General features: G+C 35.6%; 1 protein-coding gene across 1 annotated transcript; it reads right to left on the bottom strand.

Moving 5' to 3' along the window:
- ANXA10 (annexin A10) lies at positions 1–20,594 on the bottom strand. The gene is made up of 11 exons (XM_055795069.1): positions 20,445–20,594; positions 18,882–18,963; positions 16,359–16,453; positions 11,942–12,055; positions 10,051–10,141; positions 9,349–9,428; positions 6,672–6,725; positions 6,453–6,546; positions 4,911–5,006; positions 4,192–4,250; positions 1–2,105 (listed from the first exon to the last, which is right to left on the bottom strand). Exons 1-11 carry the CDS (start codon positions 20,592–20,594, stop codon positions 1,848–1,850), a joined length of 1,173 nt encoding a protein of 390 aa, XP_055651044.1. The 3' UTR covers positions 1–1,847.
- Between the last annotated feature and the right edge of the window lie 4,729 nt (positions 20,595–25,323).

The following is a 25,323-nucleotide window of genomic DNA, read 5'->3' as shown; positions in this document are numbered from 1 at the left end:
CTGCAGGAGAAAAACCAGGGGCAGTTATTTTAGTGCATATTACCACATTTCACCTTACTTATGCCTGTTCACATAAAGAGGATGACAGAAAGTACAAATACATAGGCTCACAAGCCTCATGGATAGGCGGCACTGAAGAGATTTGAGATGCTTAAAAGCAGCATCACATTTTCTTGTGGGATGAGGACTTGCAGCTGGTGCCTGCAGCCCTTCATTGTTGCCGTATAAGTTGTCACCAGATGTTGTCAGAGTGCATTTGCTGGTGGTATTCTGAGAAGTTCTGCATCCTTCAGCCTCATTTGGAGGTACAGTGTTACGTACTACTAGTCAACTCCTGAATTATATCATCTGGGCCATTCTGGAAATACCTCAGTGCTCTGAAGGTCAACATTCAATTAATGATTAAAATGAGAGGCACAAATGGAATTTCAGAGTCTAAACCTCTGGAACTTCTCTGCTCAAAGCTACATAATTTTTCATCTTCCAGGGGTTTCCGGTGTGTGGCATTAAATGAATAATGTTTTTTTCTTGATTCTCATTTTTTATTTTGCTTCAAATGGAAAGAAGGAATTAATTGCCTTTAAGTAGGTGAGCTAATTGAAAGAGAATACAAAAGCACTGGGCAGGCGAGTGACTGATAACAGATTTGGGCAGATGCTTAAGCTGTTAGTAACTAAACCAATAATGTTCAAGAGCAAAAAATGTGGGAAGGAAGAGAAAAAATGACTTGAAGGAATCATGCTGATAAAATACATAAAGCAAAACGTTTTTTCTCTCTCTTGTGGAAGTGAATAGATTCTTCCATAGCCTATTGTCTAATGTTTGGGACGCCGAGAGATTAAATGATAAACATATGCTTACATGGAATTATTTTACTACTTGCTTCATTAATTTGTATTAATCATAGAAACAGAAATATTAATTAGAACTAAGGATAAAACCATGTTCCTGCCAACATTTTTTCCTGTCTCAAGAAAGTTTTAATACTAACAAACGTATAGCACTGATTTTTCTGTTCTTTTATGTAAAGTAGGGATATTGTACAGTTAATCTATGGTATATAGCTTCACTTTCTATTTAAAATGGATTCATACACCCTTCAGAGTTCATCTTCTTCTTCCTTAATAATCTTCAGCATCACCAGCACAGATAGCAAGTAAAGCACTCTCATAATGGCCTGAAGCAAAATGCTGCAAGAAAAAAAAAAAATCAGTATTTCTGTGACTGTACATTTTCTTAATTTCTCTTCTCTTGCAAGGTGTGTGGCAAGGACTAGACTAATGTTGTAAGGTTTTATAAAATATTACAGTGTTTTTGTAAGGATTCTAGGTCAAGTTTTTTTTCATTTCTCATACCTTGGGCTTCAGTTGCTTGGGCACCTAGAAACAAACTACATTTGAAAGCTGGGATCAAACCTCTTTAATACTTCTCAAGTTCAATACAAAAAAATCCTAAGCAATTTCTCTACAGTTATTGTACATCTTACAGTTGGATTATAGCAACATAAAAAAGATAAAGTGTCAGAGTTTTGTTTTAAGTTATGGAGCAAGACTACAAGAGGAATAGTTTTTCTGTAGGTTGATGCTACTACCAAAGCGCAAGGGTAAAACCAGATTTTTATCTCAGTTTTGCACCAAAGTGGTATCAGCCTACCCATGCAGGACAGTGTGAAAGAAGATGGTATCAGTGTAGAAACTATCCTTGCAATCTATTTCATATACTGTCCTGCCCTGTTTATATCCTCCTCTTGCTGTTGGGGGGGACAAAATCATATACAATGGGAGCTGAGAATTCACTGAGCACTTGCTGAAGTCAGCCTGAGGCATTGAAAAGATATGCTTTTGGTTTTATATGTTGCCCTTTTTTTTTTTTTTAAACCAAATGATTGAATGGAGATTAACCCTCTGTATTTTTCTGGTAGGGCTTGGCACAGTCTGTGTGGTGTCACTGCTGAATATATGCAAAAGTGTGTACAAACTTACCTTAATGTCATGAAAGAGTGATTTCCCGTATCTCTCTTTGTATCGCTGTCGTATATTTAACAAGTCGATCTCACTCCTGGCAATGAGAATCCTTATAATTGTTTTATTGTGAAACCCAAAGTCCTAAAAAGAAAAGAAGATGAGAGAAAACTTGACTGTTGAACAATATATGTTCGCCTATCTGTATATGCTCATATTAATGTTTAATAGTTAAGCCAATTAATTAGGCATAGGTAGCCTAATTAGCAAAGATATCCTCGATTCTAAGGGAGCCTAAGCATTCAAAGGTTTTCTTCTACAGAGTTTTCACATGCTCAAATAAGAGAATTCATGTTACTGAATAACAGAGATTCCCCACATAACAGTGTTTTAACCATGCACTGAAACTTTTAAAAAGAAAACACTTGATCTTTTGTTAGGAATACTAGCTATTGAGTTTGTAGGTAGCTGTTGTGATGGTTGTTGTGGAGTCCATTCCAACTATACTGAAGCCAATAATTATTTCACAACAACTGCTGCCAAATGTTAATGCAGTGAGATTTTAAACCATTGATTTAGAATTTACATAGCTTGTATCCAGCTATGCTTTATTTTGCTTCTAAAGAATTTTTCTATTGTAATTGTGTGGAGAATGGGGACATCTAGTGGCAATAAAAGTAATCAAAACAGATTTAGGGTTGGGACAACTGATGACCAATTTAGAGTTTCAAGCTAAATCATAATTTTATCGACTAGCCATTGATATTCAAATTTTATTCTCCAAAAACCAATACGTTAAAAAGCTGCATATAGAGAATTTTATACGTTTTATGGCCAGATTAAAATCTTCCTTAAAACCCATTATGGACTATAATTTCAGGCATTAGAATCCTGGGTGGGCTTTAATATAGAATATAAAAAGTTTTTGGTATAATCTGGACATAACTTGTCTGCAAAAAGAGACACTGTTTTAAATTATTGCATTTGTTTTGAGAATTATCTGTGTTCATTAAAACACTTTGAGAAAACAGAGTAAAACGTTAATTAAAAGAAAATGCAAATGTTTATTCTTAATTATTAAAAACTGCATCAAATACAATCACCTGAATATAATATAGATGAAAAGTATTGATGTGATATTTGTCAAAACTAAAAATGAGGTTTTAACTTGAAAAGCAGACTTGGTATAGAACCTTTGAGAAGCATCGCTTTTCCTGATAGCTGGTGTTTTCTGGTACTTTTGGCAAACCTTTTTCATGTCATGTGCCAGAATCCTCTTTTGACCACTCAGACAAAATGCTGCCTCTTCCTCTGAGCCCCTGGGATTTTCCTTGGATCTTTGCTGCCATTATTGCTGGTATAGCTGAAACAGGGGACAGCAGTAGTGACAGCATCTGGAAGAGGATACTGGGGCCTGTTGAAGCATTGCTGAAGTTTTGAATAATGGTTCTGGCTTAAATCCTATGTTTGCCATTCCTGCTCTAAGATGATACTTCACATTTTACCCATGACTGGCTTTTGTGAGCATCTTCTGAAGGTTGTACTTAAAAGATTAGACTTAAAAGAATATATGTTATTTTTTATATAACATAATGCCTTACTATTTTCACTAATGAATGAAACACAAAAGAAAATGTCTTCAGTGACATCTAGTAGGAAGAATTTGTAAAGGTGTCTTTGCATTTACCTAAGTTGCTTCTTGGTCACTCATTGGTATTAGTATGGTAGCACTTACACACAAAGATAAAAGAACCTACACAGACACATACAGACACACAGACACACACTGAGCCCCACAAGAAAATATGACCATTTTTTTAATGCAGCCTTGATTTATGATTTAATTTCTAGCAATACTTATTAAATGTTTAGAGACAAAAAATGCATTGGAAGAAAAGTGCACTTTCAGTTCTGCACAGCAGGGGGAGATACAAGCCATAGAAAAGAAAGTTTTTCAATAAAATGAACAGTTACCAGATAGTGTTTTTGGTTTTGTTTTGTTTTTGTAAGGAATAGAAATATTTAACCTTTTATGGTTACAGTTAGATCCTAACTGTTGCTTAGGCACTACTGCTTTGAAATTTATGTACATACCAACAGTTTTAAAACATGCAATCATACGTTAAAGATTGAATGGACTGATTTGTATGTACCTGTTTAACTATAATGAAGCAAACAAAAAAATAGGGAAGCTACTTTTTATGATACGTGAAGAAGAAAGACTACTTACGTGAATTGCATTATAAAGCCTGTAAGCAAAGTAGGAAGGCTTGTCACGAACACAGAGAACTAGGAGAAAAGGGTTGCAACAAGTTAACAGATTATTATATAATAATGTCTATTGGCTTTGAGCTCGTTGAAATATAAAGCCAGATAGGGTAGTGCTGTCCGTGACCGAACTTAAAATTAGGCCACTGGTTTTCACAAACGTATCTATATTTATGATTTAAAGTCTGGTACTTATTTTAGGTGGGGACTCATTGCTGTTGCATCAAAGGACTTACTAAATATCAGTGAATGCACTCACATGACATCTGTGTAGATACATTATTATCCTTATTCTATAAATAGAAAACAAAGGCACATAAAGCCTGGAACTTTTTTATATACCACTGAAGTCCTGAAAACTTTGCCAATTATTTAGTATGTGTAGATTCAGTTGGTAATGCAGTTATCACTGATCACACAAAATTTGTTACGAAATGAAGAACAGATACTAGTTCTGCTCAGTTAGAATCTAGTGCTGCATATATACATTTGTAGATTTACACACCATGGAAAAATACTTTAAATATTATTTTCTAATTATCTCTGAAAATTTAATTATGCAATATAGGGCAGTAAAAAGGATAAAAATATCAGAAAAATAATATTTGTGATGCATGAGAGATACCATGCTAGATATTTATTAGGTGATTACTGCTAGTATAAAATAATATTTTTACATACCTATTGCAACTAGTAATTCTTGGAAGTATCCATCATAACATTCATTAATGGCATCTACTATGTCTTGCCCAGAGATATTTTGGAACTCCTGGAAAACTTCGGGGAAAAAAGAAATCTTGCTTTATTCTCATTCATTAATAATGATCAACTTGCATTTTTTTCCTGCTTCCCCTCAGTACTGTAACTATTGAGTTTATTTTTTTCCCTATTTATTCTCAGTGTTTCATTATGTTTTTATCCCCCATGTAAGGCAATCTAAATGAGTAGCCTGAAACCTGGCTTCCAGGACATTCCTCTTTCTGGGTTCTCCAGTATACAGTATAAAATGAATGCATGCCAAAGCTTTTGGTTCACTGGAAGCTTTAGTAAGTTCTCTATCTAGCAACCTCTGTTTATGAAACTTGTAAGAAAGTCATGTGATTAAGACAACTTCCTTGCTCAGATAGCTAAAACTGTCCAGAGATTCACAGACTGTGACAAGAAGCCATGGCTTGACATGTGTAACAATGTCGCTATCCAGACATGGACACTCTCTGGATAATGCAGGTATCCAGACTTACACACAAATATGGAGGGCATGCTTACTTCTTCAGGGAAGGAGGAAAATTTCCAACTCACTGTTTACTACCCAACGTACAGAGGCATTACAGGCAGAACCCTCAAATCTCTGTTACAGAAAGGGCATAGAGCATAAGCAGGTATGTTACATTATGTTAATACTATTATCATCAGCCTTACAGAAGTCATGATAAAAGAACTAATTTGTTGATCCATGACAGCAAAGTAGTTCTAGGCTATTATTAGAAGTTGACATAAGAAATACGGCTGGCTGCACAGTGATAAACTTGCCACCAAATGGACTGTTTTTCCACTGCAGAGCAGAAGACATCTCAAACTTATGACAGGTTTCTTTTCTACAGTGGAAGATCTGGATGATCTCACATAAATTTCTTGCAATCTGTAATTATGTCTGATTATTTATTTTACATAAAAATGTCCTATTATCTTTCTGTGTGTGTGTTCATTATGAGAGAGCCGATGTGGACCCTTGAAGTGCTCCCATCAAAAACTTTGAAACTTCTGGGGAAATGTTTCAACACAGCAATGTGTTTTCACATACAAACATCTGTTGAAAATACACTGCCTCTCCCATGTTTCCACTCATAGCAAAGACTTAGGAAAAATGAAGAAAATAGTTAAGGAAAATCTGCCTCATCCTGTTGTATTGTGTATAAACGCAGTGCAGCCATAACCCGTGCCTTTCTTTGGTCATGCATTCTAGTCTGTTATTAGGGGATCCTGATGTCTGTCTGGGCTACCTACAGCTGTCTGTAGTCATCAGGCAAAGTTCAGTTTTGCATTACTTCCAAAATCCCACTAATGTCAGCGGGAGTCTGAGAGCTCTTACAGTTCACACTTAGGTTTCAGGCTAATACCCTGCTGCACACCAAGCTTCTTTGTATGTAAACCATGGCTTTATTAGCAAGTCAGATTTTTCCTTTCCACTCTGTGTTCAAACAGCTGAAGTGCTGGATTACCCACCCATCCACAACTGCTGGTAACTCTTGTTGCAGAGAATCATTTGCAGCATGTTTTTGTGTTCGCCTGTTTTCTGCTGACATGCTTCCCATAGAATCTAATATACCAGAAAAAGGGGAAAAAAAAAGCAAAAGATTTTAAGTAAGTCCTAAATCAATTTTCAACATTTGTATTTGTTCTTTTTTTTTTATGTTTGAGAAGCTCACATCTGACTGTATTTACCATTGCATCCTGAGCAGCTGTAGAAGGATCTGCATATCCTTCCATCCTTGTTCCCTGGGGGAACAAAAAAGATACATATTCTAAAAGACTGCAGGAATATAACGTTGTCTCTATATGAAGCTATGTTTCATTTCTTGAGATAACATATATGGACTTTTAGATTTGATCAGTGTATGCAGTGGTTGAGTTTGCAACTGTAGGAAATATCTTCAAGCTGTAACCTTATGTCTTCATTTCCTCTAAGACAAGGAACTCTGCAATGACAAATGGTCATGTGAGAGGAAAAAAAATGTGAAGTGGATAAACATATCCCATTTTTAGTCCCATTTAAAATAAGCTCTTACCTTACCATCACCATCCTACCACTATTGCTTACTATAATACATAACTATGAAGGGAAAATGAAGGATAAGAGTAACATTTGCCATTCACTGGTTGTTTCTTATCAGTATGCATATTACCAGAAGAATGTTTTCTCATTTTTTTTCTCCCGGCACAAACTGTAGGAGCAAGCACATCAAACAATGGAGATTTTGCTTGCTCATAATCATTGTCTAAAATTAAGATCCAAGACTAGGAAAGTGTTTGACAACTTGGATACATAAACCACAGAAGAATATTTCTAAGTCTCCCATATATTTAATAGATTTTGGTTACACGAATCAAGCTAATATGCTTTTAATAAACATGTTATGATCTGTATTATATAGTTGTTAGAGAAAGAGAAGGGCACATAACTTTTAGAATTGCTTTTTTTTTAACCATTATGATCTTGTAAGGATACAAATCAGCCCTGGTTGTAGAACTCTTAACAGTCTCAAGCTGCATGTAATCACTGCCTTAATGATATATGTTTAAAGCAATTTAGTTTAAAATTTATGGTCATTTTACCCTATATGTGAAAAGGAGGATTAAAATTATGTATTGGCTGTCAACTTCTAGAATGACTGATTTGTAGCTCTTTCCTGTTAAAAATGTTAATTTTTATTTTAATTAAATGGCAAGAATTTCACACAGTGGAATTCTTAGTAACAAGATAAATTACTTGAAGGGAGTTATGCCAGAATGACTGCATAAAGTTACATACATGAGAAAAAACAGGGAAAAAAGACAGACAAGTGAACAATAAAATGAGTTTCCCCAGTTACATTTAATAGCAACTACTGTTGGCATAGTTTTGCTGGATAATCCCGCAGTATGTATAATTATTTTTTTAAATTGTAGAAATTGATCATATTTCAATTAATACCCTCAAAAAAGAGAGAATTAGAATAAACATCTGTTTGTCTTATACTAGAATATTACTTAGCCTGCATTTGTAACTCTGTTAATTTATTTAGGAAGGACTTTAACCTGTAACTTCTAATCTGCCTCAGTGTGGACATGAAAACTGTAAACACCACACTATAGCAACTGAATAGTTTGCTTTCCATATGTGATACACATTTACTTCTATCTGTAGTTAGATGTGTGTGTCATCCATCCCAAGATTTAATAGAAATCAAAACAAAGGATGTCTGAAAAAAGCATTAAAGGATGCATTGGAAATGTTGCTATAGAATAATCTGTAAATTGCATGGTACTAGAACTAGAAAGGATATATTTTAATGAAATATCACAGAGTTTTAATATAAAATCATATAAAAAAATGGATGATTCAGCTAACAGTCTTCAGAAGTATACAGTATAACTGAGTAAAGTTGGAAGTTCCTGCAACTCTTCAGAAAAATAGCGGTTAGATCCTGTTAGCTAAGAAGTTGCTGGTTTCAGGCCTTTTTAGTAGTATCTGTGGTTTAAGAAAATAAGGACTAATAATGTAGTCTCAGGTAATTTATTTCAAATTGTTCTTTTGACAAGTAAAATCCGTCCCAGCATTTAAACAAAGATGAGAAACGAAGCTACTTAACCTGTAGCTCTTCATTTTTAAGCAAGGAAGAATTTTCATTATTAGGGGAAAAAACATCCAACATTACAAAAAAATATTTCCTGTGTACCTTACGTATGCTGTTATCTCCTGGCAGTTCTGTTGCCATTGTTTGTTACTCTGGTTTACAAAAGATTTTTAAGATAATGAGCACGGTCACTACAATGAAAATGACAACTCATGATCTGACAAGGATGACCAACTTTGTTGCATGAAACAAATTGGTAAAACTGCAAAAGTTGGCATGTGATTGTGACAATTTGTTTGTCTGCATGCAAACGCACTGTGATTTAAGCACAAAGAACATAATGTTTAAACCAAAGAACTATTCAATAACTTTCTTTCATAGTCAAGTGTGGATATATCTCCATTTTTACATAATGCCTAGACTGGATTATGAACTGTGTATTCTAAAAATGGAGAAAACAGCTTTAAAAATTAAATACTAATTTTTACATGTAAGTAGGCTCCTTTTGAGATGAGACAGATTGAGCAGAGGGTCAGCAGCTGAGTATCCAGGGACTTAATAAAATAGGTTGTTGACCTTTGCTTTCATCTGAAAGCCAAAGTCAAAGACTAGATGAAGCAATTCAAATTCTCTTCTTTTCTGCTTTCCCCTGTATTGTGTTCAAAAGTGTAGCCTTATTAAATGAGGTTTAACCACAGTCACCTTAAAATTTAAGACTTCTCATATAGTATCAAAAATTATTATGATTTTTCTAGGAACTTAAGCCATGCTAGTTTTTATAGTACCTGAGCAAGGTTCATGAGCATATCTCTGAAGTGACCTGAAGTCTCAGCATCGATATCTTGTTGAAGGTCATTATTATATTCTAGATTAAACAAAAAACGTATGATCTAAATCACAAACGAACATGCTTTGAATAGTACAAATGAAAATTGGCAAACAAAGGATCAATAAAAAGGGTTCAAATACTTGTCCATTTTCTATGGTGATTATTCCACAGTAATCCAAGCAGATGCTACACAGACCTGGCCATAGGGCTGGCAGTCTGTCTGGGCCCTGCTGAGGTGCTCTGCCTGGCCAGGGGCTTCAGCCTCTGCCCCGCCTTGCCTGTCCACACACCCATGGCCGCACCCCCACCACTACTGCTGCGGTGTGATGGTGGAGACTTGGAAATATCCCATCAAGGCAAATGAGCGGAGTGTCCACCCAGAGTAAGCGCTTTTTTGAAAGGAAACAGCTTATGCATTTTTCTGAACAAAGTGTGCAAAAGTTTCTGAAAATCCCTAGGTATGGCTTCCATGTATTTCAAATGTCATAGCCAGCAATACATCTCAAAAATACTATGACATATTAAACATTTTGCTTCAGCCTTTTGTATATAGTATGGGAGAGGAGGGGAAAGGGAACCAGTTAGTATTGAGAAGTCAGTTTTGTAGTTCAGTTCTTCATCTATGCAGCTGCTACTGTGTACTTGTAAAAAACATTACGCATTAAGTAGGCTTCTTTCATCTGGAAGATCTCCATATTTGATCGTGAGGCTAATATGTCAATTAGACATTTTTCTTCTGTGTCTACTCCCTGTGTAGAAAGAAGTAAATATGAAAATATGTTGTTGGTAGAAACCACACCTTTTACAAGAAAGCAGTGCTGTGCTTATCAAAAGTAACAAAAGAATAGAAGTTTGCTGGAGCAATGCAGAGTGTACTTTTGCATAGTCTACCTGTTTAAGTAGAAATGACTTTAAATTGATAGTAGAACCCTGTATTTTAAATATGTTCTTACTTAGTCTGAATTTCAGCATGTACATTAACAAGTGAGGAATGAAGTAAGATTAGTGTTGACAGAAACATAATGGGAAGAATTGTACAGCATTAGTAAAGATTTGGGATTTGCTGCAAGAAATCAGATGCAAAGATTAAGCATACATCCCTAGCAAGTGTTCAGGCAATCTGAAGTAGATATGAGCCACAGCTGTTATGTTGTGCTTTTGTCATTTCATTTAAAAAAAAAAATCTATTTAGGAATGTTATGGTCTGTGATATCTAGCATATCACAGCATCATGCATCAAGGGAAGAATGCACATCAAGGGAAGGCCATGCACGCAGTGCTGCAAATCACCGTATTTTACCACAGGACTTGAATTATTTTTATAAACTTGAATGACCTAAGATATGCTGTATTTGCTGCTTTTGATATGCACATGTATAGTGGTGGTGAGTATTCTGCATCTGCGATAATGGGAGAACATGACGTCAAGCCTGAGACTGGAGACACATATGGCCTGTTATTTACTTTGGCCATATGAATCCAGATCAGGATAGACTACTATAAAAAAGTTTAAGCCATGTTTAGAAAAAAATATAACTTTGGCAATCTTGTAAATAATTTTAATAAAATTCAGGCTTCCAGTGATACCAATGATATTTCACAATCCTTTTAATGCCAACTGTAAAATTGCTCTAAAAAGTGCATTGGTTAAAGTATCTGAAGGTCAAGGAAAACCAGTGAATTGTTATTTTTTTGTTTTTGAGGGGATTCTCAAAATATATAAGGTAGATCACTTTGCTCAGAATCATATAAACTGTGTCTTATTTGTGACAGTGGCCAGTAGCAAATATTTGTGGAAAGAAAAGGAAAACAGTGCTGAGCTGTGATATGCCTTCCCATCTTCCAAGAATGGAATTCCTGAGAAGGAATTTGCCAAGGTTTATTATTTTCAATAGCCATCAGGAGACCTGTTTTCTAAGTATTTAAGACCTTTATGAACTAGTTTATGCTTTTGGCCCGCACAGTGCCCTGCAGGAATGAATTTCACCAATTAATCACATGATCTTTGAAAAAATATTCTTGTTTCAAAACTTAAGTTGTTTAAGGAGCACAGGCTCAGATCCTGGGAAGAAAAAGAAATATTTTCTTCAAAATGTGCAATCATCTCAATTTGAGTGGAGTGATCAGAGAGTAATTTGTAAGTATTTATGTAAAGACATGTTCTGCTAAAGAAGTATTGGTCTTTTGAGAACAGGAGACTTAGTGCATGGCACTGGTTGTTCTAATGAATTTTGTTCATAACATACATAAATGCCTGCAGGACCGGGGCCTTACATTTCTCTGTATAAATATTCCTTCATTTACCAAGCTTACCATGGGTTGTATTTGTTACATGACAAGGATGTTGTTTACACTGGTTTTAGCGTACCAATGAATAAATTTCATATAGCAATGTATTTCTGATGACCTAGTGTACTACTACGTAGTATACTATTCTAGTGTACTAACTTCCAGCAGTTTATCAAACATTTAAATGTCAAAAAAAATATTTTAACATATGTTCAGTACTGTAATTAGTGATTCTAAGAAATTCTGAATTTGACAAGTACCTTCAAGGCATGCCAGAGCTCGTGGGCATCATAGGAGGCAGGTGGATACATCAAGCCGACCATGACTTCTTTGAAGTGATGAGAAAGATTCTCTTTTAGGTCTGTTATCAGATCCTTGAAAAGAAAAACACATAGACAGGATTATTTCAATGGTCATGCTTTATTAAAACAGCTTGAAAAAAAGTATCAGTGGTTTTCTCTGAAAAGGAATAAAGCTGAACTGTCAAAGTTGAATTCTGGCTAAAATTAAGAAAAATATTCATTTAAATATTACCTGCTTCTTCTAATAGTATGAGTGAGATGACAATAGACACACAAGCCAGTGGATCACATAAGATTGTTGATTTTTGGGTTGTTAGAATACAGAAGAAAATTCAGGGGTTTAAGCGCAACTACTACTTACAGGCTTGGAAACCTGAATACCACAGCAGAGCACCTGCAGCTTCTCTTGTCATATTTTCTGTGTGAATCTGTGGGAGCTAAGCACCCATAGAACACAGGAGATTTCTTGTGCTTTTTTCAGTGTTACTATGTGAATAATTTAAAAAATCCTCCATATTGTCTCTAGTGCACAAAAATATCAGCTTTATATTACTGGAAGGTTATGTGCTTCAGTTTATGTATATATTACCTTCAAACTGAATTCACTACTTTTGACAGATGCTGGATTGATAAAAAGGAACCCCTTCCCCACCTGCGTGTGTCTTAATACTTGCTTGCCAAGGTAGCTGAGAAATGGATGAGAGTTTCGTCCCCACTATCCCTTTTCCTGGTAGTATCCTTCAAAACACTGCAAATGCTGAAAGCTTGTTAGTTATACTGTTGCTGTTTGTGATTAAGAGGATACTTGCACACTCATTTTTTGTTTGTTTTTGTGTACAGCACTAGGCAGCTGTCAGATGTGTTCTGACCTAAGTCTGACTTTAAAGGAGTACCGGAAACGGTTCCTGTGTTAAAAACTATTATGTTTTCAGAGCTGCATCTTTTTCAGGCCTGTACTTTGGTTTGATGCATATCTGAATGCAATGAAATTAGTAGCTGGAGTAGTAATGAAGGACTTATAAACACTAAAAATTAAATTTATGATGAAGAAACATACGCAGTCATCAGTAAATGCACATTAGATGCATTTGACAACCACTAAATCACACATGGAATAGAAATTAATTCATTAAGACATTTCACTTCTGACAACATGCCTGTAGGAAAATGGATTAATAATAGAAGTGGATACTTATTAAAGATTGCTCTTGCAATCAGAGCTAAGGGAAGTGTTGAAAAAATAAGAAAAGACAACTCTAAATGGTCATTATTAACATTTCCTAATCGTCTCTACTATGAAAAATCCTTGAAGGCTAATTGTAAGAAGGGATCTTAAAGCTTCTCTGTATGTCTGAATCATGCAGCCAGTTCACGGTTTTATTTTCCTTTTTTATATATTTATATATTTCTAATGTGTCACGCTTTACATTTGCCAAATGAATGGGCATAGCAGCTATCATATTGAGCAGACAATTAAAATTAAGAGAATGGAGGACTGGGCTGACAGGTTTACCATAGATTAAATTGAGAAAGTTAAATTTGTTATTGCCTAGGTGTCTGCCTTCTTTGTCCTGCAGAGTTTACCACTGGGACTAAGATGAGACTGCCAAATGGTGCATTTGCCCAGTGCAGTATAACCATTAAAGCAGATTACAGCCAGTGAAATGTTATCACTGATGTGTGCTAAAGTATCTTCTGAAGTGTAAACTGCAGCAATTCAGGGCAAGGTGCATCCCATCCTGTTGGGCAGTTCCTGCCCAAGATAACAAACTCTTGAGGCATTAATCAAATAAACTGCATGGAGCACTAACCAGATTAGCCATTGCAGTATCTCTGCTGTCACAGGTGAGACAAAAAAACCTGGCATTTCTGTTTCATTTCTGAGCTAGAGTAGAGCTAGTTCATACTGACCCTCGTTTCCACATGGCAAAAGGTAGAACTAGGTGGGGTTTTTTTGAAAGCTGTTAGGAGTATTGTGATGTATCTTGTGCTATGAAGTATACCTAGTGCTTAATGGATTAGTTTAAATTAAAATTCTGGGTGTATATGCAAGATGTTCCATGAGTTTCAGAATTCTCTGTAGTCCATTGCTGGAATATGAAAATAGTTTGCTGGCCTTTCACTTCTATTATTCATAGTTTTAGAGATTGAAATTCTTAAAAATGACATCTGAAGTTTTCTTTGGCTTTTTTTATTTCTTCTAGATCTCTAGGTCTGTGGCACATTCAGTTTGAATGGATATGGCTGACAGTTATAAATTTAATGGTGGTATGTTTTCATAGGGATTTATTTAATGGTTTATATTTTTATTTTGGATTTGAAAAGAAAATCCAGATAGATCAGTGGTGAGCAAGTTGACAGTTGTTCTCTATGAATACTAAATATGGGAAATCCTAACTCCAGTCCTGAAGGACATCTGGTAATTCTTACTGAGGTATCATTAGTGTTATCTCTAGGTCATCCTCATATATCAGATGGCAGAAATTAAAGATAAAAAATAATATGCAGCTTTTAAAAGTTTTTCCTTGTTAAAATGATAGGTCCAGTTGAAACACTCCAGAGAAAAAGTGAAAAAAACCATCAAGCTGCTATAGACAGAATAGAGAAGGAGAACTGTCCAGTGGTTAAGGAGATAAGTGAAGACTTGAAAAGACTGGGTGTGAGTGCTTTACTATCACGGGCATATTTGGGTAGCTTGACATGCTTTAGTTTTCTATGAGTAAAAGTAAAACGCAGTGAGGAACGTTGCATGGATAAGCCCTGAACTTGTGTGGTTTGCATGTGTAATGGTAATGGTAACCTGGTAAATACTTCACCATAGAAAAACACTTCTAATCATTCAGAACCACTGATTGCAGTCATTGTCATGGTCTTTGGAAGGTAAGGATACCGTGATTCAGTTGTTGTTCTTTTATGGTCTATTTAAAACATATTCATGCATTCAAGGCTGCATCTAAAATAACACAAATATTGTGTGTTTGATTTTTTATAACAGCCCACAAACCAGTGATCTCCTATTGAGTAACAGCACAGAATCAACCCGCTACACTGATTAAATCCAGCTCTTCTTTCCCCCCCAGTTCTAGGAGAGTAAGGCATTGTTTCAGCATGTTTAGGGGTCAATGGGTGTGAGGTATTTTGGTATACAGGTGGCACAAAGGCTGTCACTGGAAAACTGCTTGGCCACCCAAAGAAGAAAATACACTGTTCTACTGCTTAAGAGACTGGTGGTGTAACAGACTATGCCATCAGCAGTTAAGGTGTAGTTTTTGAATGAACTATTTGTAGTTCAACTCTAAGTCTGATAGCTGTGTGGTAGGATTTCTGCAAACTCACTCTCATTCATGCTGATCAGGTTAATGGCAGGCATACACTGACCTTCACAGCACTTCCCAGTGAGCCTTTAGTTTTTTAGGAAAAGAAGAAAACTGGATTTTCTTTAAAATGTTTGGCTGGCTTCTATTATGGAAAGGGCATGTCTGATCAGTTTGATCACAGCATTTTTCTTTAGCTTTCCAATAGTATCTAGTTTCATACAGCATTTTTTGTCACTAGATTTCACAGAGATTTTACAAAAGGTGTTGCTATTATTTTCACCCTTATATAGCTGGGGTAACTGAGGAAAGTGCAGGCATTGCAACTTCCGCAAAGTCATTTGGTTAGCAATAGTAGATCTGGAAATAGAATGAGAATGTCTTATCTCTGTATGTTTAAGAATTTGTATAACGAAAACCAGCTTGTTATGTACAGTAAACAGGGATAAAATGTATTTGAAAAAAAAAAAGCTAGCTTTTTACATCTTCAGATTTTTGAAACACATTTCAAAGATTCCTAAGTTTAGCATTAAGCAGCTCAGATGAGTCTTGTGCTTAGTGTATGGGTGGGGTTACATGGTATGAGATCTGAGAATGTCACTGCTTGAGATGAGAACATTAATCAGTGTGTAAGATACAACTACCTGTAATTATTAGTATGGTGGTTTTCTTTCGTGTTTCAACCCAAATACGATACTGTTTTATTAAGTATTCTAAAAACTTGAGAAAAGAATGCAGAAACCTGCAAAAGCGCACAGGAGAAGAAATAAGTCTGTCCAGAAATTCTGGTTTGGTCAATAGAGAGGAGGATGAGCTACAGAAGAAGAAACTTTCCATGTTCCTTTTTTTTAAACTTTGTGTGTGGCAGACATGCTTCTACTGCTATATAAAAACAATTTGAAACCATCAGAAGCATTAATAGTTAAATGAGCAAAATTGTGTGCCAATCTGTTGGTGACAGCCAGCTGCCTGCCAGGCTTTTGGTTCCAGTGACTGCTGACCAACCACACTGGAGACAAGAGAGACAGAAGAAATGAAAGTATAAAACAGCTCAGTCGTACCCTGCCATACATGTCTCTGTATGCTTCAGCGATCATAAGCCGCTGTGAATTGCAACGCTGCGTTAGGATGTCAATCAACACATCTTTTTCACAACCTGTAAAGGAAACACGACAGAGACTCTAAATCAACAAAGTGTTGATATTTGCTTACATTTGTGATTGTTCATGCCTTTTTCATTACCATGAACAGAACATTAACCTGATTTCTTGAAAAAATACATCAACAGATTAATATCCCACTGGTATTTACCAACATCAGTTGTATTTACCATGCTTATGTACCTTTTGCTTGCTGGTGTAATACCAGCAAAAAATGAAGTAGTCTGTTATTATCAGATACATCACCATGCTCTCAAGCTCAATGGATTTGAAAGCATCAATAAAACAGATAGAGACTTTCATCTATTCAGAACTAGGCACACTACCAGAATTCATACCCGAGCCTGGGAAGTCATACTTCTGTGCCCTGTTGATATTGGTTAAATTGTTATTTCAGGGCTAGGGATCTCTCTTATGGGGATGACAAATTATAGTCAGACTATTTGTTGAAAAACTGAAAGATATATGTTTTCAGACGAACTATATAAAATAAGTTACGAAGTTTTAAAAATTATAATATTTTAACCAATTTCCAAGGGCATTTTGTTGAAGGTTATCTATGATCTTTTGCTTAATGACTAGAGCATACTGCTAAACTTCTAAAATGAGTCAGCATTTACTGCTTATGAAAAAGATAATGACAAATATATTGTGAAAATTATTTTGTCATTTAAAATATTTTTTTCCATTCCATAAGTTGGGTTTTGGTAATTTCAGATGGCTGAGCATTTTAATGACATTCCAGCATAAATGTATCTCTGAGTGTAAATCAATTGACTTTATCACACTTGCAGCAGAGATAAGTTAGGCTGGAAAGCATGGGTATCAGCTAGCATCTGAATGGGGTAGGGTAGTCAAATTTCTACCAGTCTTTGTTATATATATATATATATATATGTATATGTGTTACAGATACACATTCTGTACCTATTACAGCTTTGTTAGGCAGATTTTATTGTATAATCAATAACTGATTGGTTCCATTTTGGCACAAATATAATTGGAAATTGAATACTTTTTTTCCTAAGTTGACAGAGGAAGTCTGTATTTGCTTATTATATACCAGGTTTAGTTCTCTTTCTTTTGGATCATCTACCCACAAATACACCAGTTTTTTAGCAAGACACTTTATTTAACATCAGTATATTACTCATTCAACATCAGTAAGATTAATTTCCATCAAACTCACAGCATGGAAATATTTCTGAAACTGTGCATAAGGATTTCTTTTTACTTTTCAGAAAATAATTATCACTAGGAATATGTACAGCTTATGTAGGAAGGATTCAGGAAATATTTTAAAACCTGAATAACTTTATTAATTTGTGTAATATCACTGGTGTCAGTGGGACAACATATGTGACTGAACCTCTCGCAGGGATAAATGCAAGATTTATGGTCAGTGTCAGTGCCTGTAAAGGCTATAGAGACTTGAACTCCTCTGAAGCTGAACTTTTTATTTTGCCAATTGTCCTTGAAATTTGAATTTTGTTCCATGTACTTTGATAGGTAAATTAAAAGTAAGGTTAATGTGCTTATATATACACTGTTAAATTAAGAGAATCATCTCTGCATTGTCATGTTAGCAACGTTGCATTAAAAGCACTGGAAGTTTAGTAAAATGTTCAAAACTTTTCATCTGTAGCCAATGATCAAAAAGATACTTCAGATTCCCCTTGATCAATAATTCTTATTTTGATTCATTTGACATTATGTCTATGTCCTCACATTTCCATTAAAAGAACTGAAAACAATGCAAAATTTAGTGCTGTACAGCCTTGTGAAAAGCCCAAGGGGTATAAAAATTCTGATACAGAAAACAATTTTAATGTGAGAAAAATGTTTCTCATAGTAAAAAAAAATAAAAATCAATATTCTGACCCTCAGCAATACCAATGTGTTCAACAGGAAAACACAGAAGTCTGAATAAAGGAAAATGCTTTGGTGCACAATTTTTTTTTTTTTTACATAGACTAAACCAAAAAATTGCTTCTGAGTGAAAGATCATTAATTTATACTCCATTTGTTTTTATTTCTTGATGACTGATTAAAAGATTTAACAGTCCCTGGTAATAGTGAATTGTTGAAATTACAATTAAAAACCTTTCCTTTGTTGGCCTTCACTGTAGTGACATAACAGAATTCTGTTTTTCTTATTTTCTCAAGGAAAGCACTCATTACTCTAAGTGTTGATATAGATTTTAGTTTAATCTTAATCACTTCTTAGTTCCTGTAAATGCAAATACATGATTTATTTGCACATCACTAATGTGTTTTAGTGTGATACCTTGAAGACTCAACAGATACATGGTGACATTCTTTATTTTATGAGTTTTTAATTTGCTTAATGCCTGTTATTTTATGAGAGATTCCTGGAGAAAAAAGTAAATAAAAATGTGTGTTAGAATCAGTCGAGATACTCACTAATTCCCTGTAGGGCTCCTCCTAGCAACTGGGCATCCATAATAGGGTTGAAATTTGGAGCGGGAAAAATTGTTCCTTGTGTCTGCTAAAGGAGAAAGCAGCCTTTAATTACTGAGGTGTTTAATATCTGTAACACCGCACATATAATTCTGTTGAAAACCAATGATCATAACATTAAGTTGTCTTTGCTTCATGGGGAACAGGTTGCAAAGCTTTTAATTTAGGAAACAGAACTTGAACTTGCAGTAAGCCCTAAAAAAAGAAACATCATATTTGAGGAAGTTGCCCCTAGCATGAGTTAGGCCTGAAAAAAAAATCTAATACTAATTAATATTTTTTGCATTAAAATTTAACCACATTTTTGAATGTATCTCTTTGCCAACCTTTTCCTGAAAATATTATCTTTCAAAGTTAATCCATGATATCCCTGACAGTCTTCAATATCTATTTCTCATGGTATTTCTAATTTGAAAGGACTAGTGAGAACATGAATGATACACATAGGTTGCTTGCAAACATAGTGAGTTTTTAAAGAATTGTTACTGTTAAATGTGAGATAGCTTTCTGTTATGCCATGTAGAAGGCAACAAGATTTTTCTATTTACTTTGTAACTGATTAAATTACTTTCAGTTCATTCTCAGTGACACTTTATTTCATGTATTTTTTCTTATGCTTTTAAAGAAATTATTAAGAATAATAGGCAGAACGGATGTACTCATTGTAACAGAATCATGGACCCATATGTATACAGAAGAAAATAACTGAGGCTGAAAGCTACTTAACTCTGTCCCCTGGTTAACTTCTTTAGTCCCTCTGAGGATTCTCCCTGCCTTTCTGGATCTACCAAGTGTAAAGGTAATCTTTTATGATGATTCCTGGTCTCAGTCAATATATCTGATTAAAATGACACTGTTAACTTGAAATTTATGTTTCAAGGAAAAATGGGATATATTTTATAAATACACATGGTATTTTTATGAGTATCTCCTAGAATCAGCAGTTACACTGACTACACTAATTTGTTTGTTTGTTTGCTCACTTTATATACACTGGAAAGCCTTTCATATATTGTGCCTTCAGTAATAATGACATACACATACAGATTTTGTGTATGGCTGCTAATCATGCTTCCTTGGCTTGCAGTTTTTTAGCAAAGGAATTAAAAAGCATCAAGCAAGTGGATATTTAGATGAGAAGAAAGGTGCCATTTCTTGATATGTTTGATCATTACTTTAGACCCCCCCAAGCAAAGGCAGGGGCAACAAATTGTCAGTGGCTCAGTGAGGAAAAGAATATATGGTCAGAAATGTAAGATTTGTAAAGGAGTTTAAAAAGTACTAATAGGGCAACATGGCTTTACACAAAAAAGAAATTACCAGCAGACAAATACCCTTCTGCTGTTTGTTCATAATTTAAATTTAAATAAATAAATAAAGGTCCTACTTTTACAACTGAATTTAAAATTTAAAATGCTCTTTTACCCATTTAAACAATCAGGAAAATAATAAACAATCAGGAAAATAATGAGAAAAAAAATCTTTTGGACATATGGACATAAATACTGGACATAGAGAAGACAGCAAAACCAATGCCAGTTTTTGAAGGTTGATGTTGCAGCTAAAATGAATTGCTGACTCATCCTTAAATATATGCTCCATTCCATCTTCCTTTGTCAGTGTGGGAATTGTCTGTGTACCCTGGGCCTCACTCATCTCTTAAGGTATCTTTAGGGTAGGGCTTTGCAGATATTAGCTTCAGAAATTGGGAGTTTACATCCTCATGACATCCTAGTTACTGTCAGTATTCTTACTTCTTCAAATGTTGTTCACCAGGTTTCCTAGGCATGTGCCATTTGCAGTAATGCGGAGTTCGAGTGTCTTCGGTCAGATGGTACATGAGGCTCCATTCCACCAACCCCCTGTCCCCCTTGCTAACTTGTCAAATAATGCTGACCTTGATGTTAGTTCAATCACCATTCTCTTCAGGAGGCAGAAATGCTTGAGCTCTGTGGCTGGTCAGCTGGATAAACCACCCCAAAACTTACTAATAAACAAAATCACTATGAAAAGAAATGCTAGAAGGCACTGTTAGAGTGCAGAATCAAAAATACATTTTGATATATGCTATGAGAGGAAAAAACTAAATTTAGATTTCTGGCTGTAATACATGCTTCCCAAAATGGCTGAGACATAAAAAAGCTTGAGAGGAAAACCAAAACAAATCCAAAACCAACACATCATCAAATATTATGTTAGGCTTGACAAAACCGTGAACATTTTGATGGGTGTAATGATAAAGAACAGTAGGATGGAAATGGATGCAGGTAATGAGATTCAAAGACTTTGAGCCTGCACTTTAAACCAAAGGTAGACATAAGCATATCTGGCATTCAGTTTAAGTGCTCTCTGAATTTTGTGTTCACAGGCTCACAATCCTTACTGGTCAGAAGAGGGGTGGTGGGAAGGAGAGAAAATGTAGGACCTGTGTGCATTTATTCAAATCCAATTTAAAATACTAGTGCTGGCTTTTCATCTCTGCATCAGCTTTAAACAGGTTCAATTCCTGTAAAGACTAGTTATCTCAAAATATCTTGGTTCACACATTCAGGTTTGTGATGTCAGAAGATGAACCACTAAGTCACTGATCTTTTCAGCATTTATGGTACTTGCACTGAAACCAGAAATAAGTGACTAACTTAGTGAATGCGTTATGGGTGGATTCCTGCATAGTCCTTGGAATGAAAAATGAGTAAAAGTGGGTTTTGAAGTAGATATCACTTCTCAGTCAGAATGGAGAAAAACATTGATAATTTCTGAATATGTATCTTTATTCATGAAACAGTCAAAAACAAGTCCTTTGTGGGAAAGAACTCTCATCCTTTTGTTTGTTTTTAAACAAATCAAAATGTAATTAAAACTTTCTTACAGTGTACGCATTGTACTTGGCTTTGTCTTCAATCCCACAGAAAGTTTTTGTCCAAGAGCATTATTTTTGATGGGGATTTTCAGTGTACCTTGTATTTGGATTTTCAGAATTGTTTCTTGGCAAATTCAGCATTCTGCCAATATATAACAGTTTTCTGAACTGAGATCTAGGATTTACAGTGTTCATGCTATCATGATCCTCAGAAGGAATTTCTACATAATTAATAATATCTTGCTGCTGGCATAGCTCACAGAGTTATTGTTGCAATATTGTGTACCTTGAAGAAAGTACTTCGCTACTTTGTGGTGTTTACACAGTCTAACCTTTAGGAAGATTTATCCCATCACAATCTATGTCAGTTTTATCCTGTAACCACTTTCATCATTTCAGTCTTTGACAAGCCTGCAGAAGCATTCCTGATTCACTTCATGCAGTTAATATCAAAATTTTCAGGAGTTTATTACTTACTAAACTTACTCCACCTGTTTCATTGAATTTTTGAAATACAAGCACAAGCAGGTCTGGGCCAAACCTTTAGAGCTGAACTTCGGTATCTGAATTCAGTGTGATTACACAGCCACAACCTACTGTTTCCTCTGTTGTAGCTTTTTTTTTTTGCTTTTTTTTTTTTTTTTCTGTCCAGTATGAAATAGTTTGAGAGTGCTGTGGGTTATGTACTGTGGAAGACAAAACCAAGGAAATTTATTGTTAGACAGTTCAGTGGAGACGTGGACTGATTCTTGGACACTGCAGTGCTGTCTGTGCCTCTCTGAAGTAAATCCTGTGAGGACAATCCATACACCTGTCACAGAGCACAGCGCTGTAGTGCCATGATGGAAGATGGCACTACTGTCCTGTAGTGACAAGATGCTACACAGCAGGTGAGAAGGAATAAACTTGCTTCAAAAGCAATGCAGAAATCCAGGAGGTTGCTTTTCTGAGCAAGTGACTGGTCTAATGCCTTTTGGTGTATTTTTATGAGAGTGAAAGCAAGAAAGAGATGGTGTACTTTTAAGTTGCTGAGCAAGACCGAATGCTTACAATACTCTCCTGTACTGAGAGATAAACCTGGAGGTCATGGCAGGCATTTTTTTTTTGCAAAGATTTGTTACAGTCTTGTCATGTTTTAGAAGCGTTGGTGGTTACAACACTCTTTTGTTTGACATTCCTCAAGAACATGAGGAAGTACATTAAAAAAACCCCATACACCTTGGGAAAGCTGGGGCTCTACTTCCAGAACCTGTGGCACATAGTGCAAAATCACGTTTCCCCCCAAAAAAAACTATACAGGGTTTGCATGCCTAAATGTGCCTATAAAATGCATGCTTACCAGCAGTGTTCATTACTACACAAACTGAGGAAGCAGAGCAGTAGAGGCATTTGGTAACTGAATGAAATTACAACAGATTGAATTTTGATCAGGGAGCAGGCAACTACATGGGAATAGGTTGTTCCTTTCCATTATCTTTGGTTAGAGAATTTCTACTGCCCTGTTTTGAAGTAGGGCATTTTTAGAGTTGATTGAACACCAGAGTGTAGTTACATGTACTGCTATTTCACTTCATTTCCACTGAAGTCAGCTGTGACTGACCAATAAACCCCTATAACGGAAGAAGGCTCAGAGGAGCTGGGCAAGGGCAGTGTGCCGATGAAGCTTGGGGAATAATGCAGGATTTGACTGACCACAGCTGCTGTGAGGAAAGCTGATTTTTTCTCAACATGAAGGGGACCAAGAGCGGCCTTTGGTTTAGATAAACAGCTATCAGGAGTTGAGTGGATGAACTGGTGGTGTTTATACCTGAATTCATTTAAAACAGTGAGAATGTCTCCCTAAGTTAGCCAGACGAGCGTGAGGAGAGTGAATGTGTCTCAGCCCAACACAGAGTATAAATACTAAACGACTAGCAAAGTAAAACAAGCAAAGAGAGCAATGGGCTTGAGCTGGCTTCAACCCATGTGTTCCTTCCAGGTGGCTGGGAATACCCAGCATTGCAACAATGGACATATCACAGAGACCAGTAATGGGGATCTCATCAGTATTACATTTGTGTTGTATTTTCAGTACATTTTGTACTACTATGCTAGATTGAAAATCCTGTGTAAAATCACTTATTTTCAAATAAGTAAATTTTATATTATACATTACAACCTCTATGGGTGGAATATCTAGAAGAACCTGGTGAGAGTGTGTTGGACACTTACATCAGGATGGCCAGTTTTGAGTCTATGGCCATTTCTGTTTTGCTTATGCAACAACTTTTTCTTCCCTAAGCTCTGAAAAGCATAAGAAATTAATAGTACTATCTTGTGATATTTTCTTCCACATGCCATAAGATAGTCACTACAGGGATGCAAAGTCATTCCTGTGTTGAGATTTTGCATACTTAATGTTTATTTTTAAAAGTATGTTTAATTCTCCCAAATATCCACCAGAAGATCCTGAACATCAAGTGAAATTTATTTGAAAGAAAAAAAGCTACCTACATAGAGAGGAAATAAAGCTTTAAACACCCTCCAGTGAATGAAATGTCTAATAGGGTTCTGAGTAATTCAAGCAACAGCTCCCCACCAATCAGGATGAATTATTAGGAAGGCCACAGCACTGATACCATCATCAGATTCCAACAGCTTTGAGGTAGCAATCACATTACAATAAGTCCTTCTGAAGATTAGTTGAAAATATTCTACAGGACCAGAGAACACATCATAAATCAAAGTGAATAAACCCCTGTAGAATCACTACAGCTTCCTCTGCGAAATAGAAAACATGAGGTGGCAACTGCTACACGACACAGCATAAAGAATTACTGTGATGATCATCTTAAAAAAAGGGGGGGGGAACACATCACCCCAATTTATGCTTTTATCAGAAGCCACCCTAGATAGAAACAACGTTAAAAGAAATTACTGATGTGCCCAATGAGCAGTAGTAAACTGTGACAAAAAATCAGTGCAGAGCATGTTGCACACCTTGAATCCTAGACTGCTATAGAATAAAGACAAAAGAATTTGGGATAGGATCAGAACAGTGGCTTGGTGAGGTGGGGTAGGGAGGCTAGGATTGCACTGACATCATCTTTCTCTTCCTTAAGAAATTTTTTTTAAGAAAGTTTGATAATTAAAGTTGTTATTGTTTAATTGTATTTTGGCACTCCTGGGTTATAATTTATAATGTTAAAAATTAAATTCCAGCCTTCCATCTAGACTGAATAAATTTCTTTGATTTGTAAAAAGCAGGATTTAAAGTTAGACTTTTTTGGTCAGTTTGGTTTTTGGATATTGGTTTTATCAGTGAAACTTTTTATAAGAGGAAAATCTACTAAAATACCCAAATCTCCTCTATGTCCTTAATCATTAACTTCTTTTAAGACCTACACCAGCTTATATTAGAGGCAGGGACTATTTCCATTGTCTGAAAGGAAGGCAGATCAGGTCCTTACTGCTTTCTCTGACTCTGGATTTAATATATCTGAGTTTCCCTCTGTAGGAAAGTCCTATTCTAATTATTTATCTGTT

The sequence above is a fragment of the Falco peregrinus genome, chromosome 2, assembly GCF_023634155.1.
Source record: "Falco peregrinus isolate bFalPer1 chromosome 2, bFalPer1.pri, whole genome shotgun sequence".
In the NCBI taxonomy this organism is placed as follows: domain Eukaryota; kingdom Metazoa; phylum Chordata; class Aves; order Falconiformes; family Falconidae; genus Falco; species Falco peregrinus.
The sequence above is the reverse complement of the archived record's forward strand: the minus strand, read 5'-3'. Positions and strand labels throughout refer to the sequence as shown.